This window comes from Haemorhous mexicanus, chromosome 29 (assembly GCF_027477595.1).
Source record: "Haemorhous mexicanus isolate bHaeMex1 chromosome 29, bHaeMex1.pri, whole genome shotgun sequence".
Lineage (NCBI taxonomy): Eukaryota > Metazoa > Chordata > Aves > Passeriformes > Fringillidae > Haemorhous > Haemorhous mexicanus.
This window is the reverse complement of record NC_082369.1, coordinates 150,734-175,000: the sequence shown is the minus strand read 5'-3', so window position 1 is coordinate 175,000 and position 24,267 is coordinate 150,734. Positions and strand designations below refer to the sequence as shown.

The 24,267-nt window shown below is 53.3% G+C and overlaps 1 protein-coding gene and 1 long non-coding RNA gene across 2 annotated transcripts in view; one reads left to right on the top strand and one right to left on the bottom strand.

The window, feature by feature from the left end:
- LOC132339618 (uncharacterized) overlaps positions 1-4,409 on the top strand; it is a 7,304-nt gene extending 2,895 nt beyond the window's left edge. The window contains exon 3 of the long non-coding RNA XR_009489694.1: positions 4,279-4,409. This is a non-coding gene — a long non-coding RNA (uncharacterized LOC132339618). The remainder of the gene's footprint in view (positions 1-4,278) is intronic.
- ATCAY (ATCAY kinesin light chain interacting caytaxin) lies at positions 4,364-19,174 on the bottom strand. The gene is made up of 13 exons (XM_059869964.1): positions 18,702-19,174; positions 17,603-17,730; positions 13,543-13,607; positions 12,561-12,782; positions 11,947-12,132; positions 11,380-11,482; positions 10,255-10,386; positions 9,825-9,911; positions 9,204-9,302; positions 8,974-9,009; positions 8,832-8,867; positions 8,362-8,397; positions 4,364-8,085 (listed from the first exon to the last, which is right to left on the bottom strand). Exons 2-13 carry the CDS (start codon positions 17,677-17,679, stop codon positions 8,076-8,078), a joined length of 1,089 nt encoding a protein of 362 aa, XP_059725947.1. The 5' UTR covers positions 17,680-17,730; positions 18,702-19,174; the 3' UTR covers positions 4,364-8,075.
- Positions 19,175-24,267: the final 5,093 nt, after the last annotated feature.

The window sequence follows — 24,267 nt, the reverse complement described above, 5'->3', positions numbered from 1 at the left end:
AAGGAATTTCAACTTTTCTGTTTCTCCTGGGAACGGGAGGATTGAAGGGCACGGCTGTGGCTGCTCTGGGGATTTTGGAGCTCAAACCCCCTTCCTGTCTGTGTAAAACTCATTTCTTCTCATTTAAGAGCTCGTTTAAAAGCTCTTTTCCTCACTGTAAAATCTCATTTAAAAGCTCTTTTTTCCTCACTGTAAAATCTCATTTAAAAGCTCCTTTTCCTCGATGTAAAATCTCATTTAAAAGCTCCTTTTCCTCGCTGTAAAATCTCATTTAAAAGCTCCTTTTCCTCACTGTAAAATCTCATTTAAAAGCTCTTTTTTCCTCACTGTAAATTCTCATTTAAAAGCTCTTTTTTCCTCACTGTAAAAACTCATTTAAAAGCTTCTTTTCCTCACTGTAAATTCTCATTTAAAAGCTCTTTTTTCCTCACTGTAAAATCTCATTTAAAAGCTCCTTTTCCTCACTGTAAATTCTCATTTAAAAGCTCTTTTTTCCTCACTGTAAAATCTCATTTAAAAGCTCATTTTCCTCACTGTAAATTCTCATTTAAAAGCTCCTTTTCCTCACTGTAAAAGCTCTTTTCTCCTCGGTGTAAAAACTCATTTAAAAGCTCTTTTTTCCTCACTGTAAATTCTCATTTAAAAGCTCCTTTTCCTCAGTGTAAAAGCTCATTTTTCCTCAGTGTAAGGCTCATTTCTCCTCATTTAAAAGCTCATTTCTTCTCACTGAAAAAACTCACCTCCCAGTGTAAAAGCTCCTTTTCCTCAGTATAAAATCTCATTTTTAAACGTTTGTTCCCCCAGCCCCTCCGTGCTCCCCTTTCCCCAGTTTGTTTTAGGGGTGATTTTTCCCCCTCCCCTATTCCTGCTCACAGCCCGGCCATGCTGGGAGCTGGAATTCACCCTCATAGCTCGAATTCCCAAATTCCTGCCTGGCCCGGGAGCTGCTGCTCCCCTGGAGGTGCCTGCCTGTATTTGGAGATCCCATTCCAGCTGTCTCCTTCCTTCCCAGCAAAACCCACCTCATCCCAGAAACCTTCCACGCTGCCCAGTGCAGCAAACCTCACCCAAAGCAGACAAATCCAAAAGAAAAAGGTGAGTTATGCAAATGGCAATGCTCAGAAAGGCTTTTTTTAGCCCCCACTGCTGCTTGCCCATCTGAAACTTGCTTTTTTTGGGGTTTGTTTGTGGCAGAGATACGTTATCTGCCTGACACTTTACTCATACAAATGCCATTCACCAGGGAGTCTGAATCAAAGACAGGCAATGTTCCCTCTCCAAGTGTTATTTTTGGAATACTAATGTTTACTGAAAGCTCACTTTAATATTCTTTGTTCAAACTTGGCTAAATTTAGCAGGAGGCTGTTTAATAATCCTGGAGCCGTGGGGGAATGATTCCCCTGGGATTGCTGAGCTCCTGGGTGCCCCGTGACCTTGCTGCTGCAGGAGGGGACTCATTTCTTCTGCAGCTTTAATTCACAATTCCAGTCCTCCACTCATCAGAAGATTTTGTTTATGGGATGAGCAAGGTTACACCAAGGCTCCTCCTGCCCAGAGCGGGACGTCAGAGGCGAGAAATGGGAATTATTTCACTTGGGATGGTTGAATTTGGGGTTGTTTATTCTCCCCAGAACTCTGGGGGAGTTGGGGGGCTCAGAGTCCCCGCAGCCTCCGTGCTGGAAGGAGAGCAGGGGAAGAGCAGCCAGGAAGGAGAATTTACCCTGAACCCCAGGGTCTGCAGCAGCTCAGAACGGGGAAAAGGAGGGAACAGCAGAGTTCATCAGGGGGGGTTTGGGTGGCTGGCTCTCCTCCTGGTGGCTGCCAGCCAGGAGCTGCCAGCAGCAGGGTGACACTCCCGCTGCCAGCAGGGCCGGTGGGACATGTCACATGGGGAGTTCGGAGAAGGCAGGGCTGGGGAGGAGAGAAATACCCGGGGTGTCACGGCTGTGGGAAGTGGGATCAGCCGGGAAAAGGCTCCTGGAGGGGAGGAGGGACCTCGGTGGGCAGGGACAGAGCCCAGGAAGGGCTGGGGCTGTGCCAGGGGGTGGGATGGGGAGCAGGGAAAGGTTCTGGGGACTGGGATGGAGAGCAGGGAAGGTTCTGGGAATTGGGATGGAGAGCAGGGAAGGTTCTGGGAACTGGGATGGAGAGCAGGGAAGGTTCTGGGAATTGGGATGGAGAGCAGGGAAGGTTCTGGGATGGAGAGCAGGGAAGGTTCTGGGAACTGGGATGGAGAGCAGGGAAAGGCTCAGGGGTTTGGGATGGAGAGCAGGAAAAGGTTCTGGGAATTGGGATGGGGAGCAGGGAAGGTTCTGGGAACTGGGATGGAGAGCAGGGAAGGTTCTGGGAACTGGGATGGAGAGCAGGGAAGGTTCTGGGAACTGGGATGGAGAGCAGGGAAGGTTCTGGGAATTGGGATGGAGGGCAGGGAAGGTTCTGGAAACTGGGATGGAGAGCAGGGAAAGGTTCTGGGAACTGGGATGGAGAGCAGGGAAGGTTCTGGAAACTGGGATGGAGAGCAGGGAAGGTTCTGGGAATTGGGATGGAGAGCAGGGAAGGTTCTGGGAACTGGGATGGAGAGCAGGGAAGGTTCTGGGAACTGGGATGGAGAGCAGGGAAAGGTTCTTGGAATTGGGATGGAGAGCAGGAAAGGTTCTGGGAATTGGGATGGAGAGCAGGGAAGGTTCTGGAAACTGGGATGGAGAGCAGGGAAGGTTCTGGGATGGAGATTAGGGAAGGTTCTGGGAACTGGGTTGGAGAGCAGGGAAGGTTCTGGGGATTGGGATGGAGAGCAGGGAAAGGCTCAGGGGTTTGGGATGGATCCCAGGAAAGCCTCAGGGGTTTGGGATGGATCCCAGGAAAGGCTCAGGGGTTTGGGATGGATCCCAGGAAAGGCTCAGGGGTTTGGGATGGATCCCAGGAAAGGCTCAGGGGTTTGGGATGGATCCCAGGAAAGGCTCTGCCCCCGAGGGTGCTGGCACTGCCAGGCTCCCCAGGGAATGGCACATCCCCAACCCTGCCAGAGCTCCGGGAGCCTTTGGAAAACCCCCTGGGATTGCTGGGGAGCTTTGGATCGTGCTGGATTGTTGAACAAAAGGTGGAATCAACAAAAAGCCCCAAACGTGCCCAGAAGTTCAGCCAAGGTGCCAAGTGAGAGATCCCAGCCAAATTTAAATTAAAAGTTTTTTTTGTTTTTTTTTTTTTTTAAATTCCACACAAGGCTGAATTTAAATTCCAAGTTTGGTTTTTTTGTTTGGTTGTTGTTTTTTTTTTTTTTTTTCTTTTTAATTCCACACAGGGCCAAATTTAAATTCCAAGTTTTTGGGGTTTTTGTTGTTTTTTTTTTAAATTCCACACAGGGCTAAATTTAAATCCCAAGTTTTTTGGAATTTAATTTTTCTCTTCATTCCACACAGGGACAAATTCCTCCCCCAAACCCCACCCAGCCCTGCCCTCCCTGAGTCCTGCCCCTCCATCCCTTATCCCAAATCCCTCCCCAGCTCCCCTGGAATCCCTTCAGGCCCTGGAAAGCCCCAATTTGGTCACTCCAAAGCTCCCACGTGGTTGTTGATGCCATTAATTGAATTTTCGAGCTACAAAATTGCAACCCCCAAAAGGCTTTTCTAGAGAAATTAAACAAAAAAGCAAAGGATGAACAGGAAAAAGAAAAAAAATATGGAATTGACCCTGATAGGAGAAAATAAAATCAGAGCAAAAAATCTGCTTCATACAAATTTCCAGCACAAGTGTAGCCCTAATTTAAAATTAATTTCAATTAATATTCATTTCCTGAAAGGATTCACAGCATGACCCCAGCAATGCTTGTTAGAGGATTAGACTTGTGTATATTCCTATTTCCAGCTCATTAATTATGGTAATTGTTTGTCTGAAGCCACTCAAATTGGGATGGAGTTGGGTTTTAAATATTCAATAATATTAACTGGTAACAATATTGATATTACAAATAAAAAAGGGGAGGTTGGGGTTTGGGTATTTTTCCATTTAAGTGGCTTTGGGTTGGTTTTTGTTGTTTTTTTTCTGTGTGTGTTTGGGTTTATAATTCAATTTCCAGTCGTGGTATTGATTGGATTATAAAAATAAATGTAAAAATCATGTGAGATCAAACAACCTGAGACGAGCAGGGTCCTGCCCAGCTGGGAGAAACCCAAGGAAAGGGAATTTTTCCATGGCTCTTTCTGGGAAAGAACCCTCCAGAACAGGAGTTATTTTGGTAAAAACACTTGGAATTTTGCAGTGTCAGAATTTCCTTTCTTCCAGGGAACAACATCCAGACCACGAATTTCCCTCATATTTTCCACATGAAGCCAAATCCTAAATAAAATCTACTTGACAGGAGGAAGGCTTGGCTGCAGGATTAGTCTCATTTTAATAGAATATCCACAGATTTCATGGAAGAATACAAAGCAAAACTCAGGCTACAGATGAAGAGTCTGCTAGCACAAACCACCTAATTACAACCACTGCAGGAAATGACATTTCACACGTTGGTACAGGTGGGGTTGGGCTGGAAAGGAACAAAAAAATTAAAAAATAAACCCAAAAAAAAAAAAAAAGCCCTGGGATTGTGGTTTATTGTCGTGGGGAGTTCTCAACTCCTCTTTAGCAAAACCTGCTGAGTTTCTGGCTGCCAGGAAGGGAGGAAATAGAAAAGAGGAAAATGTGCTTTTTGTGGGGTTTTTGTCCCTTTCTCCTGCTCCAGGCCCTTCCCAGCCCTTCCTTGACTCCTGGTTTTATTTTTAAATCCTCTAAAAAAGAGGATTTGTTGCCTTTAAAACCTTTTCCTGCACCTCTGTGAGGAATAAAGATGGAAAAATTGCCCCGAGGGAAGCTGTAAATATCCACAGACAGAAAGGGTTGGGGTGAATTCCTGCCCTGGAATCCAGCTTGGCTTCCTGGGCCCTCCCTGTGACCCACAACAAAAACTCACTGTCAGCCCCAAACCTGGGGGGAAAACCAAAAAACTTGGAGTTTCTGGAGCTGAGATAAACCCCCCAAGGGAGGGGAAGGGAATCCCTGCTCTGCACAGGAAGAAATTGGATTTTTCAGGTTGATGTGGAGTGAGTCGAGGTCCTGCCATTACACACACACGAGTAAAACCACCAGGATTTGGTGAATGTGGGCATAAAAGAACTTTTTCTGCAGCTAAAACGTGACTTCCCACAGAAGAAAAATCTCAGGAAAAAGTCAGATCAGGCCAGAAAGTGCTCAGTGTAATTGAGAATGAACGAGTCAGGATTCAGGAAGGAGGATCTTGGTCCTGCAGGGATGATTTTCTGAGGCAGGAGAGGGCACTGAGCAGTCCAGCAGGATTGCTAGGGGGGTGAATTTATTCCATTTCTTCTTTAAACATATTTATATATTTATATACTGGTCAGAGTTCTACTGGCAATGCACTTCCACCAGCAGCAGTGCAGGTTCCTCCCCATCCAGCTGAGATTTGTCACTCCACCTTTGGGACAGGGACATTTTCCTTTTTTTTTGTGTTTTTGCTTTGCAATCAACCCCTAAAATCACTGCTTGAAATAAGTTAATGATTTTTTTTTTTTTTTCCTGCTATAAAATGCACTTTTGACATTTCTAATTTCTCCTTGATGGGGCTGCAGGTTCTTCTCTGTGTTAAAAGACATAAAAACTTCATCCATGAGTCCATCCATCCATCCATGAACATGAACTTTACATGCTGATAAAACTGTGAAAAATTAAAAAATTAAAATCTAGTGCACGCCACTTGGAGTGCTCCATCACAAAGTGCACTTTTTGGAACAAAACAAACCAAAAAAATCACTTCCAAGAAGTTAAATATTGATTTTTTTGTATGGAAACAGCTGCCCACCTCCATCTCATGAAGGGAAGTTGGGGATCTGTCCTTTTCCCAGCTGAAATTCCCTTGCTCTGAAGGAATTTCTTGGAAAAAAGTGAAGGTTCATTGTCAGATCTGCTCATTCTGTGTTTTTTTTTCCCCTGAAAGTGCAGACAGAGTGGTTTTGGGGAGGAATGAAACAACCAAAAAGCAAATTCCCTTCTGGTGTGGACCCAGAGCCCCCTCCTGACAGGAGGTTGGGATTCCTCATCTCCCACATCCATCTTCCCCATCCCAGCAGGATTTTTAAACGTTTTTTGATGCACAAACTCTTTCTGGAGCTGGATTTTGCCCCCATCACTCAACATTTTATCCACTTTATTGTTGAATAATTGCAGACTGCCCTTGCAGTGCCAGCGTGGGTGCAAAGCTGATGGTTTTCCCTCTAAATCCATCAAAACAAAGGGAAAAAAAAAAGGAAAATCAGCTTGAATTGTTCTCAGTGACGTCCCAGCCTCGAGGAGCTCTGTGGTTGTTCATGATGAGAACTGAAATTGGTTTAATCAGCCAAGTTTTTAAGATGAAATGTGGAATTATTATTTTTATTTTTTGTTTCCATCTTCATCCTCTGGGCTGGGGCTGTGGGTGCCGTGCTCTGCTTCCCATCCGTGGCTGGGGTGTGTGAGGAGAAGGTCTCAAGTGAGAATGAAGGTACAAAAGTACTTTTGGTGCTTCCTTGGAGCCCCCAGGGGAAAAAAGGTCTTGCCCAGAGTGGTTTTGTTCACTGAAAGGAGGAGAGAAGCAGCTTTGTGTGTCCAGAGGAGCCATCCCCACCTCCAGGAGAAATCCTGCTCTGCCAGAATTCTCCTTGGAAAGATGAAATGGGCAGGGAATTCTTCATCAGGAGAATGAAAGGGGTGATGGAGTGAAGAAATGGGCAGGGAATTCTTCATCTGCAGGGGTCTGAGAGGGGTTTCACCTCATCATGGAATCAGGGGATGCTGGAATGATTTGGAGGGAACTCAAATCCCACCCGGTGCCCCCCTGCCATGGCAGGGACAGCTCCCACTGCCCCAGGCTGCTCCAGCCTGGCCTGGGCACTGCCAGGGATCCAGCCCAAGGCCATGCCAGCTGCCTCTGGCTCTGACACCAGGAATTTCCAAAGTAAGTCATCCAGACAGTTGTTCCTTCCTTCCTTTCTTTCCCCCTCCTTTGCTGACAGAATCCTCACGAGTCCAAATCCCGAATTCCGAGGGTCCAAGATCTCTGGGCTCCAGCAGCCAGCCCCGTGCTCTGTGCTCTCCAGGGGCCATTCAGGGCTGGAATGCTGCTGGATGGGCTGGAATGCTGCTGGATGAGCCTTTCCCTCCTCCTCAGGAACCTCCCAACACCTCAGCAGCTCCTGGGAGGCCTCAGCAGCGAGCGATTGTCCACGGAGATGAGACACGGCCTGGAGAACTTCCCAGTGTGGAATTCTCCTCCCAAACCCCGAGCCCATGGGGTGTGTGCCCTCAGGAGAAGGTTCTGTGGGATCCTCCAGAGTGCCTCATGCACCTGGATGGGATAAATCAGGAAAAACCAGGAAAAATCCATGGGAGAGCCGTGGGGTTTCCTGCCGGGAGTGAGTTCCAGAGGAACGGGCGGCGGTGGAAGCTGGCAGTGCTGCCCAGGCCGTGGGCACTTGGAATCTTCTGGAAGAAACCCACACTGGCTGGGAAAAGGAGGGAGAAGCTCTTCCCATTGCCTGTGGTGGTTATTCCCAGGGGTGGCAGCTTTTGGGGCCTCCTGGAGGAGCCTGGGGGAGCTCCGTGCTGGCCAGCAGCGAGTGAGGGGAAGGTTCATCCTTGAAACCAAAATAAATTCTCTTTCTGGGCTGGAGATCCATGGGCTGGAGGATGCTCTTGACTTACTCCAAGGATACACAGTGAGTATCTGCGCTGTGCAATGCTCTCCACAGACCATTCCCTAAGCACACCAGAACCTGTCCTGTAAAGTGCTGCTCTTGCTTCGTTTTCTGGAGGCGTTGTTTGGTTTTTGATCTTCTTTTTTTTTTTTTTTTTTTTTTTTTTAAATAAAAAAGGAAAGTGATTCCCAAGAGGTTGAAGGACTTTGCACCTTGGAGGCAGAGGAGGCAGGCTCCAGGATTTACAGGACTTGGAAGAGGGTGGTGGCAAGCTCTTGTCCCCAGAGCTCGTGGAGGTGGGTGACTGCCAGGCTGCTCCTTCTCCACTCCATTCCTCCGTGCTGCTCCCACTCAGGACATGCTGGGCAGAAAGAAAAGACAGGAGGGATTGTCAGGCAGCACACTGGGGTGAAAAATGTGATTATTGCCACCACATTCAAAAAATAATGAGTGAATTTGGGTGAAATGATTCACAGAAGCGCGTTGGGGACACTGCTGGTGCCAGCCGTGGCTTTCATGGGCAGAGGGGACAACGTGACACCAGGCTGGGAGACCCTGGGCCCAAGCCAGGCTTGGCTTTGCTGGTCATGGATCACAAATGGCACAGAGGGGTCCCAGCCACACCAAGAGCTCAAACCTGGTCTCCTGATCCTCTGCTGGGGGCGTGGGCCGGCTGCAAAGAGAGGACACAGTAATAAACCTCCAGCACGTAATAAATAATAAATAATAAATAATAAATAATAAATCTCCAGCACAAACCAGTCCCTCCCTCTGCCCTGAGCTCCAGGAATATTTCAGCCCCATCCAGGGGATCTTTCCCCACTCCCCCTCAGGAATTAGAGTAAGAAGAGAGGCTGTGTCCCTCTGCTCAGGGCCAGAGCCAGGCCACGTTATCCTGGTGAAGGATTTCATCTTCCAAACCCCTCCAGGATTTCCCTTCCCTACAGTTCCAGCCTCTATCTGCTCCTGAACACTCTGGGAATGTTCTGGTGGATCCCAGAGGGGCTCCCAAGCTGTGGGGCTGCTCTCATGCCCAAAGATTTTTCAAGGGAAGGATAAATCAGAGGGAAAGGTAAATCAGAGGGAAAGGTAAATCAGAGTTCTTACCTTTCCCTCTCAGCCATGTCCTGTTTCTCCTCTGCCCTGTAAACACAAATCCCATTGGGAATCCATCCCCCAGTGCCCTTCTGGGCTGATGGATGGGCCCTGGAGAGGAGCCCCTCTCCATCCCTCCCCAAATTCATCCTACCTTTCTTTTCTGGCCTTGATCCTCTCTTCTTCATACCTGCAACAAAGACAAACCATCCTTTACCTGCTGCTGCTCCCTTTCAGCCCCATTTGGGTTTGCTGAGGGTGGCAGAAGCTCTGAGCTGCCACAGCCCGGCTTTGCCCAGGCTCTGCCTTCCCAATCCATGGATTTGGACTCAGCTCTGGGCAGGACCCTGAGCTGCCCCTCCCCAGAGCCCCAGGGGCACTCACTGCAGGACACAGTCTGGGATCTGCACGTGCTCCATGGGGATGAGCTGCTCCAGCTCCTCCAGGCTGTGCACGTACTGGATCTTGTTGATGAACTTCACACTGGCAGAGAGAGAGACAGAGAGAGGGGCAGTGCCACCCCAGGGGCTCTGAAACACCTCTGGGGGTGTCACTGCAGGCATCTGAGGGATGCAGGACAAGGGACAGCTCCACCCTGGTCACCCTGGCTAAGGGTGAGCTTAAAATCTGATTTGTGAGATGAAACCCCAGGGAATGGCTGGGGCTGTGCCAGGGGGGTGGGATGGGGGTCAGGGAAAGTTCTGGGGTTTGGGATGGAGATCAGGGAAAGGTTCAGGGGATCAGAGAAAGGTTCTGGGGTTTGGGATGGGGATCAGGGAAAGGTTCTTCCCCCAGAGGGTGCTGGGCACTGCCCAGGGAATGGTCCCAGCCCCAGCTCCAGGAGCCCCTGGGCACCGCTCTGGGACAGGCTGGGATTGTTGGGTGCCTGTGCTGGCCAGGGGCTGGGCTGGATCCCTGTGGACCCCTCCAAATGAGGATGTTCCATCACTCCGTGATTCCAGACTTCCACCCCAAACCTGCTGAGCCTGGGGCTGCTGTGCTCACCTGATGAAGGGCCTGGAGATGGCCAGAACAGTCCGGATGAACCACGAGGGATGCACGATGATCAGGGCCTTGAGGTTCTTCCTCAGCCTGGGGACAAGTCAGGGGACAGAGTCACATTCCAGGGACATTTCCTAAAGTGCCCTGTGCTGTGCTGGGCTCCAGCAGGTGCTGCCCAGCCTCAGCTGGGTCTGTCCTTGGGAAGCTCATCTGGAAATACCATTAAAAATCAAAATATTCCTGGACAGGGCCTGGAGCAGCCTGGGGTAGTGGAAGGTGTCCCTGCCCAGGGGGAGGGAGTGCAAGGAGGTGATGTCTGAGGTCCATTCCAGCACCTGGCAGGTGTAAGGAATGTGGGACTGGCTCAGACTCGTTCCTGTTGAGGAACAGCACCTGATTCTCCTTTGAGAGGCCCCAGCAGCAGGGTTCTCACCTTCTGTCAATCATCTGGTAGCACTTCTTGAGCCAGCCCAGGCCTGGCATCCTCCTGCGGGGCGTGGCCCCGTTCAGGTACACGATCATGTAGTCCTCAGCCACCAGCAGCTCCAGGCTGCTGATCACATACCTGCCAGGGGTGACCAAAAGGAACCCAAATGAGACTCCAAAAAACATCCTTTCCATTTCTTCGAGTGCCGTGTGCCACCCTGGAACAGCTCCAGACCCTCTCTCTGCAGGGCTGGGAAGAGCTTTGCTCTCCCGGGGTGTCCCTCAGGGGTCCCTTGGTGCCCTGCTCAGCTGGGAGTGTCCCAGCCCTGCTCCAGCCTGGCTGGGAGTCCATCCTGGCCAGAATTCACTGCAAGATTTGCATGCTTAGCCTTGCTGGACACAGAACTGGGACCAGTGTCCCACCAGTGTCCCACCAGTGTCCCACCGGTGTCCCACCAGTGGCACCAGCTCCTGGCAGGGCTGGGCTGCATCCAGCCTGCTCCCAGCTGAGCTTGCAGGGAAGCTGTTGAGTGCTCTCCTGTGCAAACCCAGGGCACTGGGGATATTTCCCTGTCTGCCCCAGGGCAGCTCTGACTCTGACCCTCACCCATGGAGAAAGTTTCCCAAACTTCAAGATAGAACCCACCAAAGTGTGAAACAGATTATAGAGAGCAGTGTGGGTGTGTCAGTGGGTGAGAAATTGAGGGTTTGGGATTTTTAGTGTGTTGTGGATGGAAGCAAGATGGAGGGCACAGGGTGTCACCCTGGGTTTCTTCTTCATGCTGCTTCTTCCTCCTTCTCCATGGGTTTGGGTGGCGTTTTGTAATTGGGCAGAAAATCTGCATTGGGGCTCTTTGGGATCAGTTCTTGGGTTAAAAGTGGAAATGATCCAGGTGTCAGTTCCTAACTGGACAGTTTAGCCTGAAAAGTCCTTGTACCAAGAGATTGTTAGCCACTTTGTGCCTTCTAATGAAAAGCTGACCTCCCAGCAGTGAGACTGTGTCACTGATAAATAATAAACACCCGAGTCCAACAGGAATTACTGCCTCAAGTGCCTTCAATCCACACCCAGAAACCCCAGAGCTGGTCCCCCAGAGCTCCCCCAGCCCGCTGTCCCTGCCAGGGCACTCACAGGAAGAGGTTTTCCATGATGTAGTGATAATCTGCCAGGTTGCTGTCCGGGAGGTAGCAGGCAGCAAAGACGATGATGGCGTTGAGACCTTCTCCGTAGTATCCTGCCCAAAAAACCACCAAAGTGACACTCCCAGGGGAAAATGGGACAGCTGAGGGGAAAACAGCGCTGGCATTTGGCCCTGGGGTGGTTTTTGTGTCTCTGCTCTGCTCCAGGGGAGCGTTTCTCTCTTCAGAGCCCCTCCACTGTGAGATTTCCGCCTGCGTTTGGTTCTAAGGTGGGTTTGGGGTTCAGGGAAGGGATTTGGGGGTTTTAAAGCTGGGCTGTTCCTCGGCTTTGCTTGGATTTTGGAAACAAACCTGGCTGCACACCTGTGGCCCCTGGAGTATCTCAGGGACTGGCATGGTCCCTCCAGATGGGAATTCTCCAATCACTAAAACATTTTGAGCACCATCTGAGCACTTTTGTGCTTCTCCACCAAAAAACCCCAAAATTTTCCCCCTGAACAGGGTCCAGCCAGCCTTGGTGTCCCCTCAGAGGGACGGAGCCATCGGGGTTTGGGCTCACCTCCGTGTGTCACCACTCTCATGTAGGGTTTGATCATCTGGAGGTCGATCCTGTGCTCCTGCTCGCCGATGATGACGGTTCTCCAGAGGCGCCCGTTGGTGGCACTGCCATCCTCCGTGCCCCCGTCCCCAAACAGGTCTGCACTGTCCCCAGGCATGTTCTTGGCCGTGGCCACGGGGGTGTCATCTGGGAAAGGGACAGAGGGTTCTGGCCTCGAGGAGGAATGGGGAAGAGCTTTGGGAACACCGGTGTCACGGGGTTCCCAAAAATTCCACGTCCTTGTCAGCCTGGGACACTCAGGGACAGTGCTCTGGTGGGGTTTCACCTCCAGCCTGATCTGGGCCAGTTCATTCATCAGTTTTCGTTTGCTAACACATAAAAATAGTCGTGATAACTTTGGAAAATGATGTTGTGTCAATTTTTCTAACCACTCAGAAAAAGTACAACCCCACAGGTTTTAATCTTGCTCTGTTGCCCAAATATTATGGAAACAACATTAAAATCTCCCTCTGCTTATCAGCCCTCAGCTGCTGGTGGTGAATTGTGTCACAAATCTTTAAAACGAGGCTAAAATCCACCCCAAGCCCTGGGAATGTTCCCCCAGAACATTTTACCTTCCCATTCCAGCTCGTTCCCATTGCCCAGGAATTCGAGGGAATCTGTCTCGTCAGGGGTTTCAATGTCATCCACATTGATGTCCAGGTCATCCGGGGTGTCCAGGAAGTCGTCAGAGAGGATGGAGCCCTCGCTCTGGTCCAGGGAAATGTTGATTTCAGGTGCAACCAGGGTCTTCCTCTTCCGATGGGCCCCGTTAAAGTTCAGAGTGTTGGGGGGAGCTGGAGTTGAAAGGAAAATAAAACTGAAAGGTTGTGTGTGGATTGGACAGCGTTGTGTGATCTCACAAGGTAAAAAAAACTTGGATTTGGGGTTTTAGTGTATAGTGATACATGGAAGCCAAGATAGAAAATCTGGGGTGCAGGTTAGTTGTCTGTTTTACACCTTCTCCTTCCTCCTTCTTCAGTTTTCTCTAATTAGGTAAAAGATGTCTTTGTTGTGGGTTTCGAGTAATCCTAATTGAGTTAGAAGGACGAATAATAGAGATATCAACTGTTTGTTAAAGAATGAGGACCTAAATAGCCTTGAATAAACAGCATTTTAGCTCACTTTCTCCTCTTGTTAGAGAGAGCTCCCATCTTGTAATTTTGTAATAAATAAAATAATAAACTCCAGGGTGAGATTACAAAACCAAAGTCTCCTGGGCTTTATTCACCCTGACCTCAGAACAAGAAGGAGCCTGGCATTCCCACAAATGGTGCTGCTCCTGGTGTCCCAGAGCAAGGAATCCTCCTGGATAATTCCTGCTGGAACAGGGACCTAGAGCCCTCAGGGGGGTGGCTCACCCTGGGAGGCACTGGGGTGGAAGTGCCCACACCCCTGAGATCCCAGTTTCCTCCCCCAGCTTCCCAGGACAGATGAACAGCTTCAAATCCCTGCTGGTTTCCTCTCCCACCTGAGAATTTATTTAATTTTTTTGTAAAATCTGAGGTTTTCTCCCTGCCTGCCAGCTCCTCTGGGCTTGGAGAAGTTGGTACTTACAGGACGTGGTCTCGTCTTCCGTGGGGCTTCCCAGGGACTCCATCCCTGTCTCTTCTGGGAGAGGCCTGCAGGACAGGAGGGGCAAAAACACAGCAGAGAGCAGGGGAAGATCATCCTGAGGGAATGGAGGCAGCAGGGACAAAACACAACCCAGCTGTGCTCTGCCCCTTCCCTTTCCTCATCCTCGGAGGTTTGCCCAGGAGCAGCCCAGGATCTGGGCTTCCCTCCCAGCGTGACCTCCAGACTGTCCCAAGGGATGGAAGATCCAGCCAGGGACCAAATCCTGACCCCGGATGGCCTTGGCAACATTCTCCTCCTCTGTGTTATCCTTGTTTTTCTCTGTAGGGGCAGTGCCAGGCCCTGGGGCTCCTCGTTAGGGCACCCCCTGTGCCCAGGGCTGTACCCCCAGTCCCTGCAGGGCTCTGGGATGGCCACAACTACAGGGAGGGATGATTTCACCCCAGTCCATCACAGCTTTACCCACATCTCCCACAGATCCCAACCTCCCCAGGAAGCTCCTTGGGGCTGGCTCTGCTCAGCACCTGTGACCCCAAATTGTCACCTCAGCCCCCACTGGGTGACTCCCAGCCCCTGCTGAGGGTTGGAATTGGGTTCATTCCGTGCTAAAATCCAGGTATCAGCATCCAACCCCTAATTTGGGGCCACCCCTCCTTTTCTGGGGTTTGCAGCCTCTGGTGCTCAGCTCCTGCACCCTCCTGCCTAAATCCTCACATCTCAGCCCCTCCAGCTGCAGCCATCCATGGATTGAGAAGTTTTCTCCCTAAAATCAACCCCCAGGGCATGGCTGGCACCCTTGGCAGTTGCTGGGGCCGCTCCTGCCCCACACTGGGGTGAGAAAAGTGGGAATTTGGGTCTGGACCGTGGCCAGGAGCCTTTGCTGTGGCTGAGCCTCACCCTGGGCACTCCCGGGTGCTTTTCCCTTTAACTGGAGCTGGGATTTGTTCTGTCCCCTGGAATTATCTGTGTTTGACATTTCTTGACCCAACCCCACCAACTCCACATGTCCAAATCTCTGCTTGAGACCCCTCCTTCCCCCTGGCCAGGGAGGAGCTGTAAAACCCTGCTGCTGGGACAGGGACAAAGCCAGGAATGTGGAGGAGAGGATGAGGATGGGGATTGGGACAGGGATGGGGATGGGGATGGGGATGAGGATGAGGATGAGGATGAGGATGAGGATGAGGATGAGGATGAGGATGAGGATGAGGATGGGGATGAGGATGGGGATGGGGATGGGGATGAGGATGATGAGGATGATGAGGATGAGGATGAGCCTGTGCAGAGGTCGCTGTCCAGCAGCCCGGTGGCCCCGCCACACAGGAAGGGAGGGAGGTGACAACGGGGCCAGGATCCAGCCAGGCTCTCCCCGCTGCCATGACACCAAATTAAACCCTCTAAATATGTAGATTAAAGGATAATCCCCCGCTGCTGGTCACTGCATATTTATGAGAGCCGAGCACCGATCAAAGGCACGTGCGGACGCGCTCCGGAGCAGGGGGAGAAACCCCCGCGGCCCCTCCGGCTCCCCCTGCCCCGCGCCCACCGGGCCCGGCGCTGTTTATCCCGGGAGCCGGCGCCGGGCGCGATTCGGTGACACAGCATCCAGCTGGGAGGGAGGGGAGGGCAGGGGGGGCAGCTGAGTACGTGCTGCTCCCGCCGGGATCCAGCTCAGGCTGGAGGTGAAGGAAAAGCCCGGCTTACCTTCCCCCAGGCCGCTGCGATGCGATCGCTGCCGCCTCCCGCGGGATGCTCCTGGCCCAGCGCGCTCAGCGCCCCGGGCCCAATTCGGGGGGCGCAGCGCTGCTGAGAGCCGGGGCTCGGCTCCGGGCCCGGGGCTGGGACCGAGCGGGCACGGCGGGATGCGGGAGGGATGCGGGAATAGATCCAGGAATGGATGCAGGGATGGATGCAGGAGGGATGCAGGAATGGATACAGCAATGGATGCAGGAATAGGTGCAGTGATGGATGCAGGAATGGATGCAGCAATGGATGCAGGAATAGGTGCAGTGATGGATGCAGGAATGGATGCAGCGATGGATGCAGGGACGGATGCAGGGATGGATGCAGGAGTGAGCATGCTCCCGCTCCGCGCCGCCCGCGCCTCGGTTACGGCATCCCCGCCCCGGGCCGGCCGAGCCGGGCCGGGATCAAAGCCCGGGCAGCGGCAGCAGCGAGGATCCGCCCGCTCCGTTCCCCGGCTCCTCCTCGGCCGGGCCGGAGCTGCTGCCGCGGTTCGGCTTCCCAGGAAATGCTGGGAGTGTCCCCGTGCCCTCAGGAGCGGCTGGGTTCTGGTTTTTTCTGTTTTCCCGGCCCAGATCTCTGTCTAGGATGTGGCGTTTCCTTTTTTTTTTTTTTCTCCCCTGTTTTTCGGGGCAAGATTGGCTAATGGCAGGCAAAAATAGCTCTGCAGCAAATCGGCTGCTGGAGAGCGGCTGTCCCACATGCAGCAGCTTCTGCCCTATTATTCCACTGCTTCCAGCGGGGAAGCGGCTGGAAAAGGACAATTTATTTATTTTTATTGCCGGTAGAACCCAGCTGGCTTTCCCTCGTTTGCCTGGGGGGATGTTTGGGCTCTGTCTCGCATCATTCCTGCTCGAATCCCTCTGGAGGAGGCTCCTCCCAGGGCTCCGGCCTCATCCCGCCCCGCTCACATCCCTCTGCCTCTTCCCGGTGTTCATTCCCAGGGCGTTTTCCCGGTTTGGGGGTGCTGGGGGCTTTCCAGTTGAAATTTCCCTGGAGGGCTGGCCCCGGAGTTTGCTGCTGGCATGAGCAGCATGGGACAGAGCTCCCAGGTGATGCCCTGGCTGCTGCCGAGGTGTCCCAGAGCCAGACCAGCTTTATCCCGGATTTTCTAGGGAGCTCTGGGACAATACTTTCCTTCCCACACCTCGATTTCCTGTCTCTATTCCCTGAGCAGCCTGGCCTGCAGGGAGGAGTCCCCACCTTTGGAAGGGAGATGAGTTTTAAGGCCGCTTCCAACCCAAACCATTCCATGATTCCCATCCCTCCCTCCATCCATCCCTTTCTTTCCCACACTTCTCTCTCCTTTCACTCCATTAAAAACCCGGGGCAGCCCGAGGCTGGCAGGGATCCAGCAGCTCTGCTCTCAGAGGGAATTCTGTCCACGCTGGGAAGGCCAGGGCTGGGAAGGAGGGAAGGACAAACCCCGTCCTGTGGGATGCAGCACAGAGGGGCTCACAGGGGACGCAGCTGGGGCTGCCCTGAACAGAGCCAGGCTCATCCCGGGGAACAGGAGCCCCTTTCTCTGTGCCTGGGAATGCTGGGGCTCTGTGCCTGCAGCTGCAGGGGGCCGGGCCAGCCCTGAGAGCCCCCGGGCACCTGCAGTTGCACCAGGGGCAGCAGCAGGGTCCAGAGCCAGATCCCAGAACTGGCAGCGTTGGAAGGGAGCTGTGAAACCCCCCCAGAGCCACCCCTGCTGCCCAGGCAGGGCCACCTGGAGCAGGGATGAGTCCCGGTGGGTTTGGGGTGTCCCTGGAATGTGGGAACGAGCTGGGAATGGGGGTGGGAATGTGCTGGGGATTCAGAGCACTTGGGGATGGGTTTTGGCACCTCTGTGCAGCTGCTGAGGTGGATCTGAAGGTGGAAGGTGCCGCTTTGGCACCTCCTGTCAGCCCCAGAGGGCTGGCACCCGTTGGGATGACACAAATCCTGGCACAGCAGCGCTGCTCTGCTTAGGGCTCTGTGGGATTCAGAGCCTGGGAAGGAGTCCACAAATCCATAAATCCGCTCCCACATGCATCCACCCACCCTCCAGCCCTTTGTGGACCCCTCTATCCATCCCAATCTCCCTGTGCCCCACACCCAGCTCCTTTCCCTCCTTTCCGTGCCCACACAGGGCTGCCAAAAACATCCCTGGATTTTTGATGCACTCAGAGCAGCTCCAAAAACTCTGAGCCCCTGTCGGAGTTCAGGCTCCTGCTGCCTCTGAGGCCTTGGCATGGACCCCCCCCACTCTGATGGTCTCTCACAGGGAAATAAATAAAATTCTCCTGGTTTTGTTTTGGCTTTTCAGGGGACGCACCTGGGGAAGTCCTCGTCCTGCCACTCCTCCTTCACCTCCACGTTCTCCATGCGCAGCGTGGCCTCCGTGGTGCCCATGGCTCCCCAGGAGGGGCTGGAGCCAGCAGATCCCCCCAGGAAGGGCTCAGGCTGCAAAGGGGAGGCAGAGAGGTTGGCATGGGGCATCCCCAGCTGGGAGCAGCCTTGCTCCTCGGGAAAGCAGGGTGGGAGTGGGCTGGCTGGGGAAAAGCAGAGGAATTCTGCATTCTGGACAGGTTTTGGGCCAGGAGGAGGAGGTGAGGGTCAGAGCTGTGGATCTGTCTGGGCCCCAGCTGCTCTCCCTGGCACCCACAGGTTTTCCCCTTCTTGCCTCTCCTCCGAGGCCATCCTGCTCCTCAACCCCTCTCTGCTGAGGAAAGGGAGGGGAGGGCAGGGTGAGCTGCCCCTGGGCTGCCCTGGGGCATTCCCAGATTGGCATTCCCAGATCAGCATTCTCAGACTGACATTCCCAGGCTGGCATTCCCAGGATTGACATTCCCAGATTGACATTCCCAGGACTGGCATTCCCAGGACTGGCATTCCCAGATCAGCATTCCCAGATTGACATTCCCAGATTGGCACTCCCAGGATTGGCATTCCCAGGATTGGCATTCCACATTGGTATTCCCAGATTGACATTCCCAGATCGGCATTCCCGGGTACCCCAGCGGGCCCCGTCTGGCTCCATCCCTGCCTTTCCCTACCCCAGACACCTCCCGGCTCTGGAAAATCCCGGCTTCCTCCCCCTCCCCGCCGCCGGCAGCTGCTCCGTGCCAGCCCCGCGGGCATCATGGAGGGATGGAGGGAGAAGGGAGGGAGAAGGGAGGGAGAAGGGATGGAGAAGGGATGGAGAAGGGAGGGAGAAGGGATGGAGAAGGGAGGGAGAAGGGATGGAGAAGGGATGGAGAAGGGATGGAGAAGGGATGGAGAAGGGATGGAGAAGGGAGGGAGGAGGGATGGAGAAGGGATGGAGAAGGGATGGAGAAGGGATGGAGAAGGGATGGAGAAGGGATGGAGAAGGGATGGAGAAGGAGAAGCCCCGGCTGGAGGCGGCTGCCGCTGCCATCCATCCCCGTACTCACCGCTGCCGCTGCTCAGAGGGGAACAAAGGCGAGCCTTCCTCCCTGCCAGCTCGGCATTCCTCCTCCCGGTGGCTGTGGCTCAGCAGGTGCAGCCCCCGGATGGCGGTGGGGATGAGGATGAGGATGGAGGAGCGTGGGGATGCATCGAGGTCGGCTTTCCCCGCAGCAGCCGCCGCTCTGCGCTTCAGCTCGGCTGAGGATGGCTTGAGGGCGTTATTTGCGCTCCTCCATGGCTGCCTCCTTCCCTCCCCTCCGGATTTCGTGGTGGTTTTTGGGATTTCGTGGTGGTTTTTGGGATTTGGTGATGGTTTTCCGCCCGCAGCCGGCGGAGCCTGCTCTCCCCTAAATCAGCGAATTAATTCCCTGCTTTTGTGCGGGAGGGCGGCCAGGGGGGTCTGCAGGAGGGGAGGGACAGGACAGGACCCTCCCTGTGCCAGCGCCGCCCCAATTGGCTGCCAGGCTCCAAATCCGTGCCCGGCTGGGCGGATGGAGCTGCCAGGGCTGGGCACTGCCAGGGCTGGGCACTGCCAGGGCTGGGCACTGCCCCTGTTCCCCGGGAGCCGGGGGTGCCCCGAGGGCAGCGCTGCTCCTGCAGGAGGGCACCGAGGGGTCTGGGGGCATCGTTCCCTGAGAAGGTGAAAGGTGCCCTGGGAGGGGGGGTTTGAGGGCGTTATTCCCTGAGAATTTCACCTGGGCAGGGTCGGGATCTATTCCCAGGGAACCACAGGAAAGAGGGATCAGCTCCGAGCTGTGCCAGGGGAGGGCTGGGTTTGGGGGAAAAATCCTTTGCCAAAAGCTTGTGTTCAATAATTCTCACGAAGAGAACATCCCGTGGAGCCAGGCTGGGAGAGCTGGGGGTGCTCACCTGGGGAGGAGAAGGCTCCAGGGAGAGCTCAGAGCCTGAAGGGCTCCAGGAGAGCTGGAGAGGGACTGGGGAGAGCCGTGGATCCATCCCTGCCCTGCATCCATCCCTGCCATGGATCCCTCCCTGTGGATCCCTCCCAGCCATGCATCCATCCCAGAGGATCCATCCCAGAGGATCCAACCCTACAGTGGGTCCATCCTGGCTGTGGATCCCTCCCTGCCCTGGATCCATCCCTGTGGATCCCTCCCTGCCATGGATCCCTCCCTTCCATGGATCCCTCCATCCCAGTGGATCCATCCCAGTGGATCCCTCCCTTCCATGGATCCCTCCCTGCCATGGATCCATCCCTGTGGATCCCTCCCTGCCATGGATCCATCCTGGCTGTGGATCCCTCCCTTCCATGGATCCCTCCCTTCCATGGATCCCTCCCTTCCATGGATCCCTCCTTTCCATGGATCCCTCCCTGCCATGGATCCATCCCTGCCACGGATCCATCCTGGCTGTGGATCACTCCCTGCCATGGATCCCTCCTGGCTGTGGATCCCTCCCTTCCATGGATCTCTCCCTGCCATGGATCCATCCTGGCTGTGGATCCCTCCCTGCCATGGATCCCTCCTTTCCATGGATCCCTCCCTTCCATGGATCCCTCCCTGCCATGGATCCATCCTGGCTGTGGATCCCTCCTTTCCATGGATCCCTCCCTTCCATGGATCCATCCCTGCCATGGATCCCTCCCTGCCATGGATCCATCCTGGCTGTGGATCACTCCCTGCCATGGATCCCTCCCTTCCATGGATCCCTCCATCCCAGTGGATCCATCCCAGTGGATCCCTCCCTTCCATGGATCCCTCCCTGCCATGGATCCATCCTGGCTGTGGATCCCTCCCTTCCATGGATCCCTCCCTGCCATGGATCCCTCCCAGCCGCGGGCGATGCACAGCTCGGGCTGCAGAGGTCCCCGCGCACCAGGAGATGGAGGCAGGGAAAAAAAAACATTCCCGCGGGATTTCTCCGAGGGAAAAGCAGGAATTGCGAATTTACCCAAAACCCAAATCTGGGAATTCCATCCCAGCCCCTCCCCACCCTCCCAGCCAGGAATTCCTCCCCGGTCTCCCGCCCAGCCCTGCCCTCTGGCAGTGGGAGCCATTCCCTGAGTCCTGTCCCTCCATCCCTCATCCCAAACCCCTCTCCAGCTCTCCTGGAGCCCTTCAGGACCTGGCAGGTTCTTGTGGACCCTCAGGACTTTCCCATGGGCTCCCTCCTCCAGGTTCTCCAGGTCAGGAGTTGATTCTTTCCAAGGATGGAGGCTCCACAACGGCCCTGCCCAATCTGCTCCAGCATCTGGCCACCCTTAAGTGAATATAAAATTTAAAAAATTAAAATATAAAATAAAAAAAATAAATATGAAATTTGTCCTCTGTTTAAAAGGAATTTCTGGGTGTCCACTCGTGCCCTGGCCTCTTGTCCACTCTCTGGGAAGAGTCTGGCTCCAATCACTGGGAGCTTGGCGAGCTGAAACTAAGATGAAACATTTGCTGCAGGGAAAATAAAAGTTATTTTGGGTCCTTTGAAATTATTTACAACTTGAAGCAAAACCAAAAGGAGTATTTTGGGGATGAAGAGCTGCAGCTTTGTTTGAGATATGCTGGAAATTAAACGCTTTGCCTTTTATTGAGCTGGGGCATTTCCCAGTTGAAATCTGCCTGCCTTTAATTAAGAAAAGCAGGGGACCACAAGAGCCTTCAAAGATGCATTTGCAAACCCAGAAATGTTTTATTTTGGGGAGAACAAGATGTTTTCACTGACTCCACTTAAGGAAAAAAAAAAAAAACCAAAACCAAACCTGTTTTGCTGGCACAAATAGGAAGGTTTCATGCTGGGTTGACCTAAAGAGGAAAAATCTTGCATTTCCTAATTTTTTAATTGAATCTCTAAAGGCCAGAGCAGCTGTTTGCAGAGTCCAGGCTCTGAGAAATCCCTGGGAGTGTCCGAGGCCAGGCTGGATGGGCTTTGAGGAGGAGCAGAGCCACGGCCACCTCCCCTAGGAGCCATCCCTGGACGATGTTTTGGGGTGAAAATTGACTCTGGGGAGACAAAGCAGTGGCTGGGGGTTACTTGACCCCCCCCAATTTAGGTTTGAAGACTCAAATCAGGCCCCCAAAACCATCTGGGAGGGATCCTGGCCCAGACCCAGGGCTGGTGTTTATTCCAAGTGAAAGCACTCGTGATCGGGGGCACCAGGGCCTGACCTGCTCCGGGGCTTGTTTACATCTCTGCAGGAGCCAAACCTCGGCCCCAGGCCGGTGATCAGCAGCAAATCCTCCCTGCCCCGGCCTCCTGAGCCTCCCTGGGCAGGAGAGCACCGGGAGAGGCACAGACAGAGCTGGCCAGGAGCTGCTCGGGGTCCTGCTGGCCGAGCTGGGCATGGTTTGGTGCCCGGGTGAGAAGGATCCAGGTGCTGCCACCCCTGCTCAGGGTGCAGTTTGGGGGTTCCTGGTGTTTTCAGTTCCTCTGGGATGTGTCCAGCTCCTGTGGGGTCGAGTGGGGATGGTTTGGTGTCCAGGTGTCCAGGTGAGAAGGATCCTGGTGCTGCCACCCCTGCTTGGGCAGGGCTGTGTGTGCAGGATGCAGAGTTTGGGAGTTCCTGGGGAAGATGAACAGGAAAGCCTTATAAATGTGATTGCCTGGCAAAAGGTGTTGAGAATATGGAAACTGAAAGTGAGATTGGAATGAAAGCAGCTCTGAGATCCCTCAGCTACTGAACACCTGGCAAACAATGGTGTGGCTGGCTGGAGGCAATCCCCTTTGGATGGAGCAGCACCCTCTGCTTGCAGGCAGCTCCAGGGGGCAGAGCAGACCCTGCTGTGAGCTGTGGGTGATGTGAAATCCTCAGAGCCAGGAAATCATGGCATTGCTAAGGCTGGAAAAGCCCTCTGAGCCCAACCACCCACCCAGCACTGCCAAGGCCACCGCTGAACCGCGTCCCCAAGTGCCACCTCCAGGTTTTTGGAGCATTCCAGGGATGGGGACTCCACCACCACCACCCTTCTGGTGAAGATCTTTTCCCCGATATCCAATCTCATGAGGAAATTTTGCCTGGTACCCCATCTCCTGGAATTTTCCACTCTTTCCACCCCAAACCAGGCGGTGCAAAGCAGATCCTGTCCCTCAAGGAGCTGCTCCAGCTCCTCCAACTGGGAACTGCTTTTGTCTTTTATTGTCTGCTCATAAACATTCATTCCTGCTGCTCTTCCCGAGGCACAGGGAGCCTGTCCATGGTGATAAATCCTGCTGGCAGCCCCTGGACATTCCTGCCTTTGGGCAGGTGGCACAGGCTGCCCCAGCGACCTTGGCATTGATGTTAATTGAAGGGTTAATTAGGGCCCTGCTCTGCCTCCCTGCTCCCTGATTAATTCCAGCCAGGTGTCCACGGTTCAGGTCTTAACAACAACAACTGCTGCAGAGTCTGGGAGCACTTAGGCAGGCCTGGGGCTGCAATTCCAAGTATGGATAAATATTTGCACCTCCGAGGCCGGGAGACACCTTGGAGACACCGAGGGGATGGCTGGGGGAGTTTTTGCAAGGGGAAAGATGGATTTCCTGGGGAGCAGTGCTGGGCTCCTTGTGCAGCCCTGCCTGGGTGGTCTTGGGGATGATCCCGGGGTTTGGGGGCTGGAGGAGGGGGGGGTGTCATCCCACAGCCCCTCCTGGGGAATCCCAACACGCTCCCACTGGAGTTTGGTTCACAGCTCCCGTGGCTGCCCCAGGGCTGGATGGACATGGGAGAGTGAGAGGAGAAATGTGCAGAGCCCCTTGCCTGGGACAGCCCGTGGAAAAAGCAGAAAATCCATTTCATCCTGGGAGCTCCCCTTCCCACCTGGGTGTGCTTGGAGGGCTCTCGGGTTCCCTCTGTCCCTGGAATGCTCCAGAGCTTTCCAGCTCTGACTTTCACCCCTGCCAGTGAATTTCTGGCTCTCAGCAGTGTGTGATGAGTGCCAGGATGACAGAAAAATTGCGTTTGTTTTCAGCCCAGGGCAATCCAGGTTCCCCAGGCCTCCTTCATAGCTGGGAAATCCAAGGAATTCAGTTACCTGCTCTTCCACACCTTTTATATAGAACCAGGCTGGAAAAGCCCTCTGAGATCATCCAGTCCAACAATCCAATGGCCCTGCTGGTGCTCCCCTGACCATTTTTTGTTTTTAAAATATTTTAAAATATTTTAAAATATTTAGGTCTGAAAATCTCCTGGGGTCCTGCAGACCTGACCCTCATCTTGCCCTGGCCAGTGAGAGCAAAACTAAAACCCAGCCCAGGGCTGGGATTGCCTGGATTCAGGGATGTCTGGGCTGCAGAATCCTGATTATTTGGGCAAATAAAGAGCCTCACAAGAGGGCTCTTCCTTCTGGAGTGTGATGGAGTTGTTCTGCCCCTCTGGAGAGTCTGGGCTGCATTAAAACTCTCGTAATGACTTCCCAGGAGTTTCCACATTCAAGTGATCATAATAATCCTCATAAAGCACACTCCAGAGTGAAGTATTTATGAATTATTTGACTTAAACTAGGGGGGAAATATAAAAAAAAAATAAAGAAAAAAAAAAAAAGGAGAAGAAGAAGAAAAGACCTGGGCTGAATTAATAGCTCTGGGAAAGCCATAAATTGAGAGGAATCATATTGCAGAGGGTAATTCTGTGTGTGCAATAAA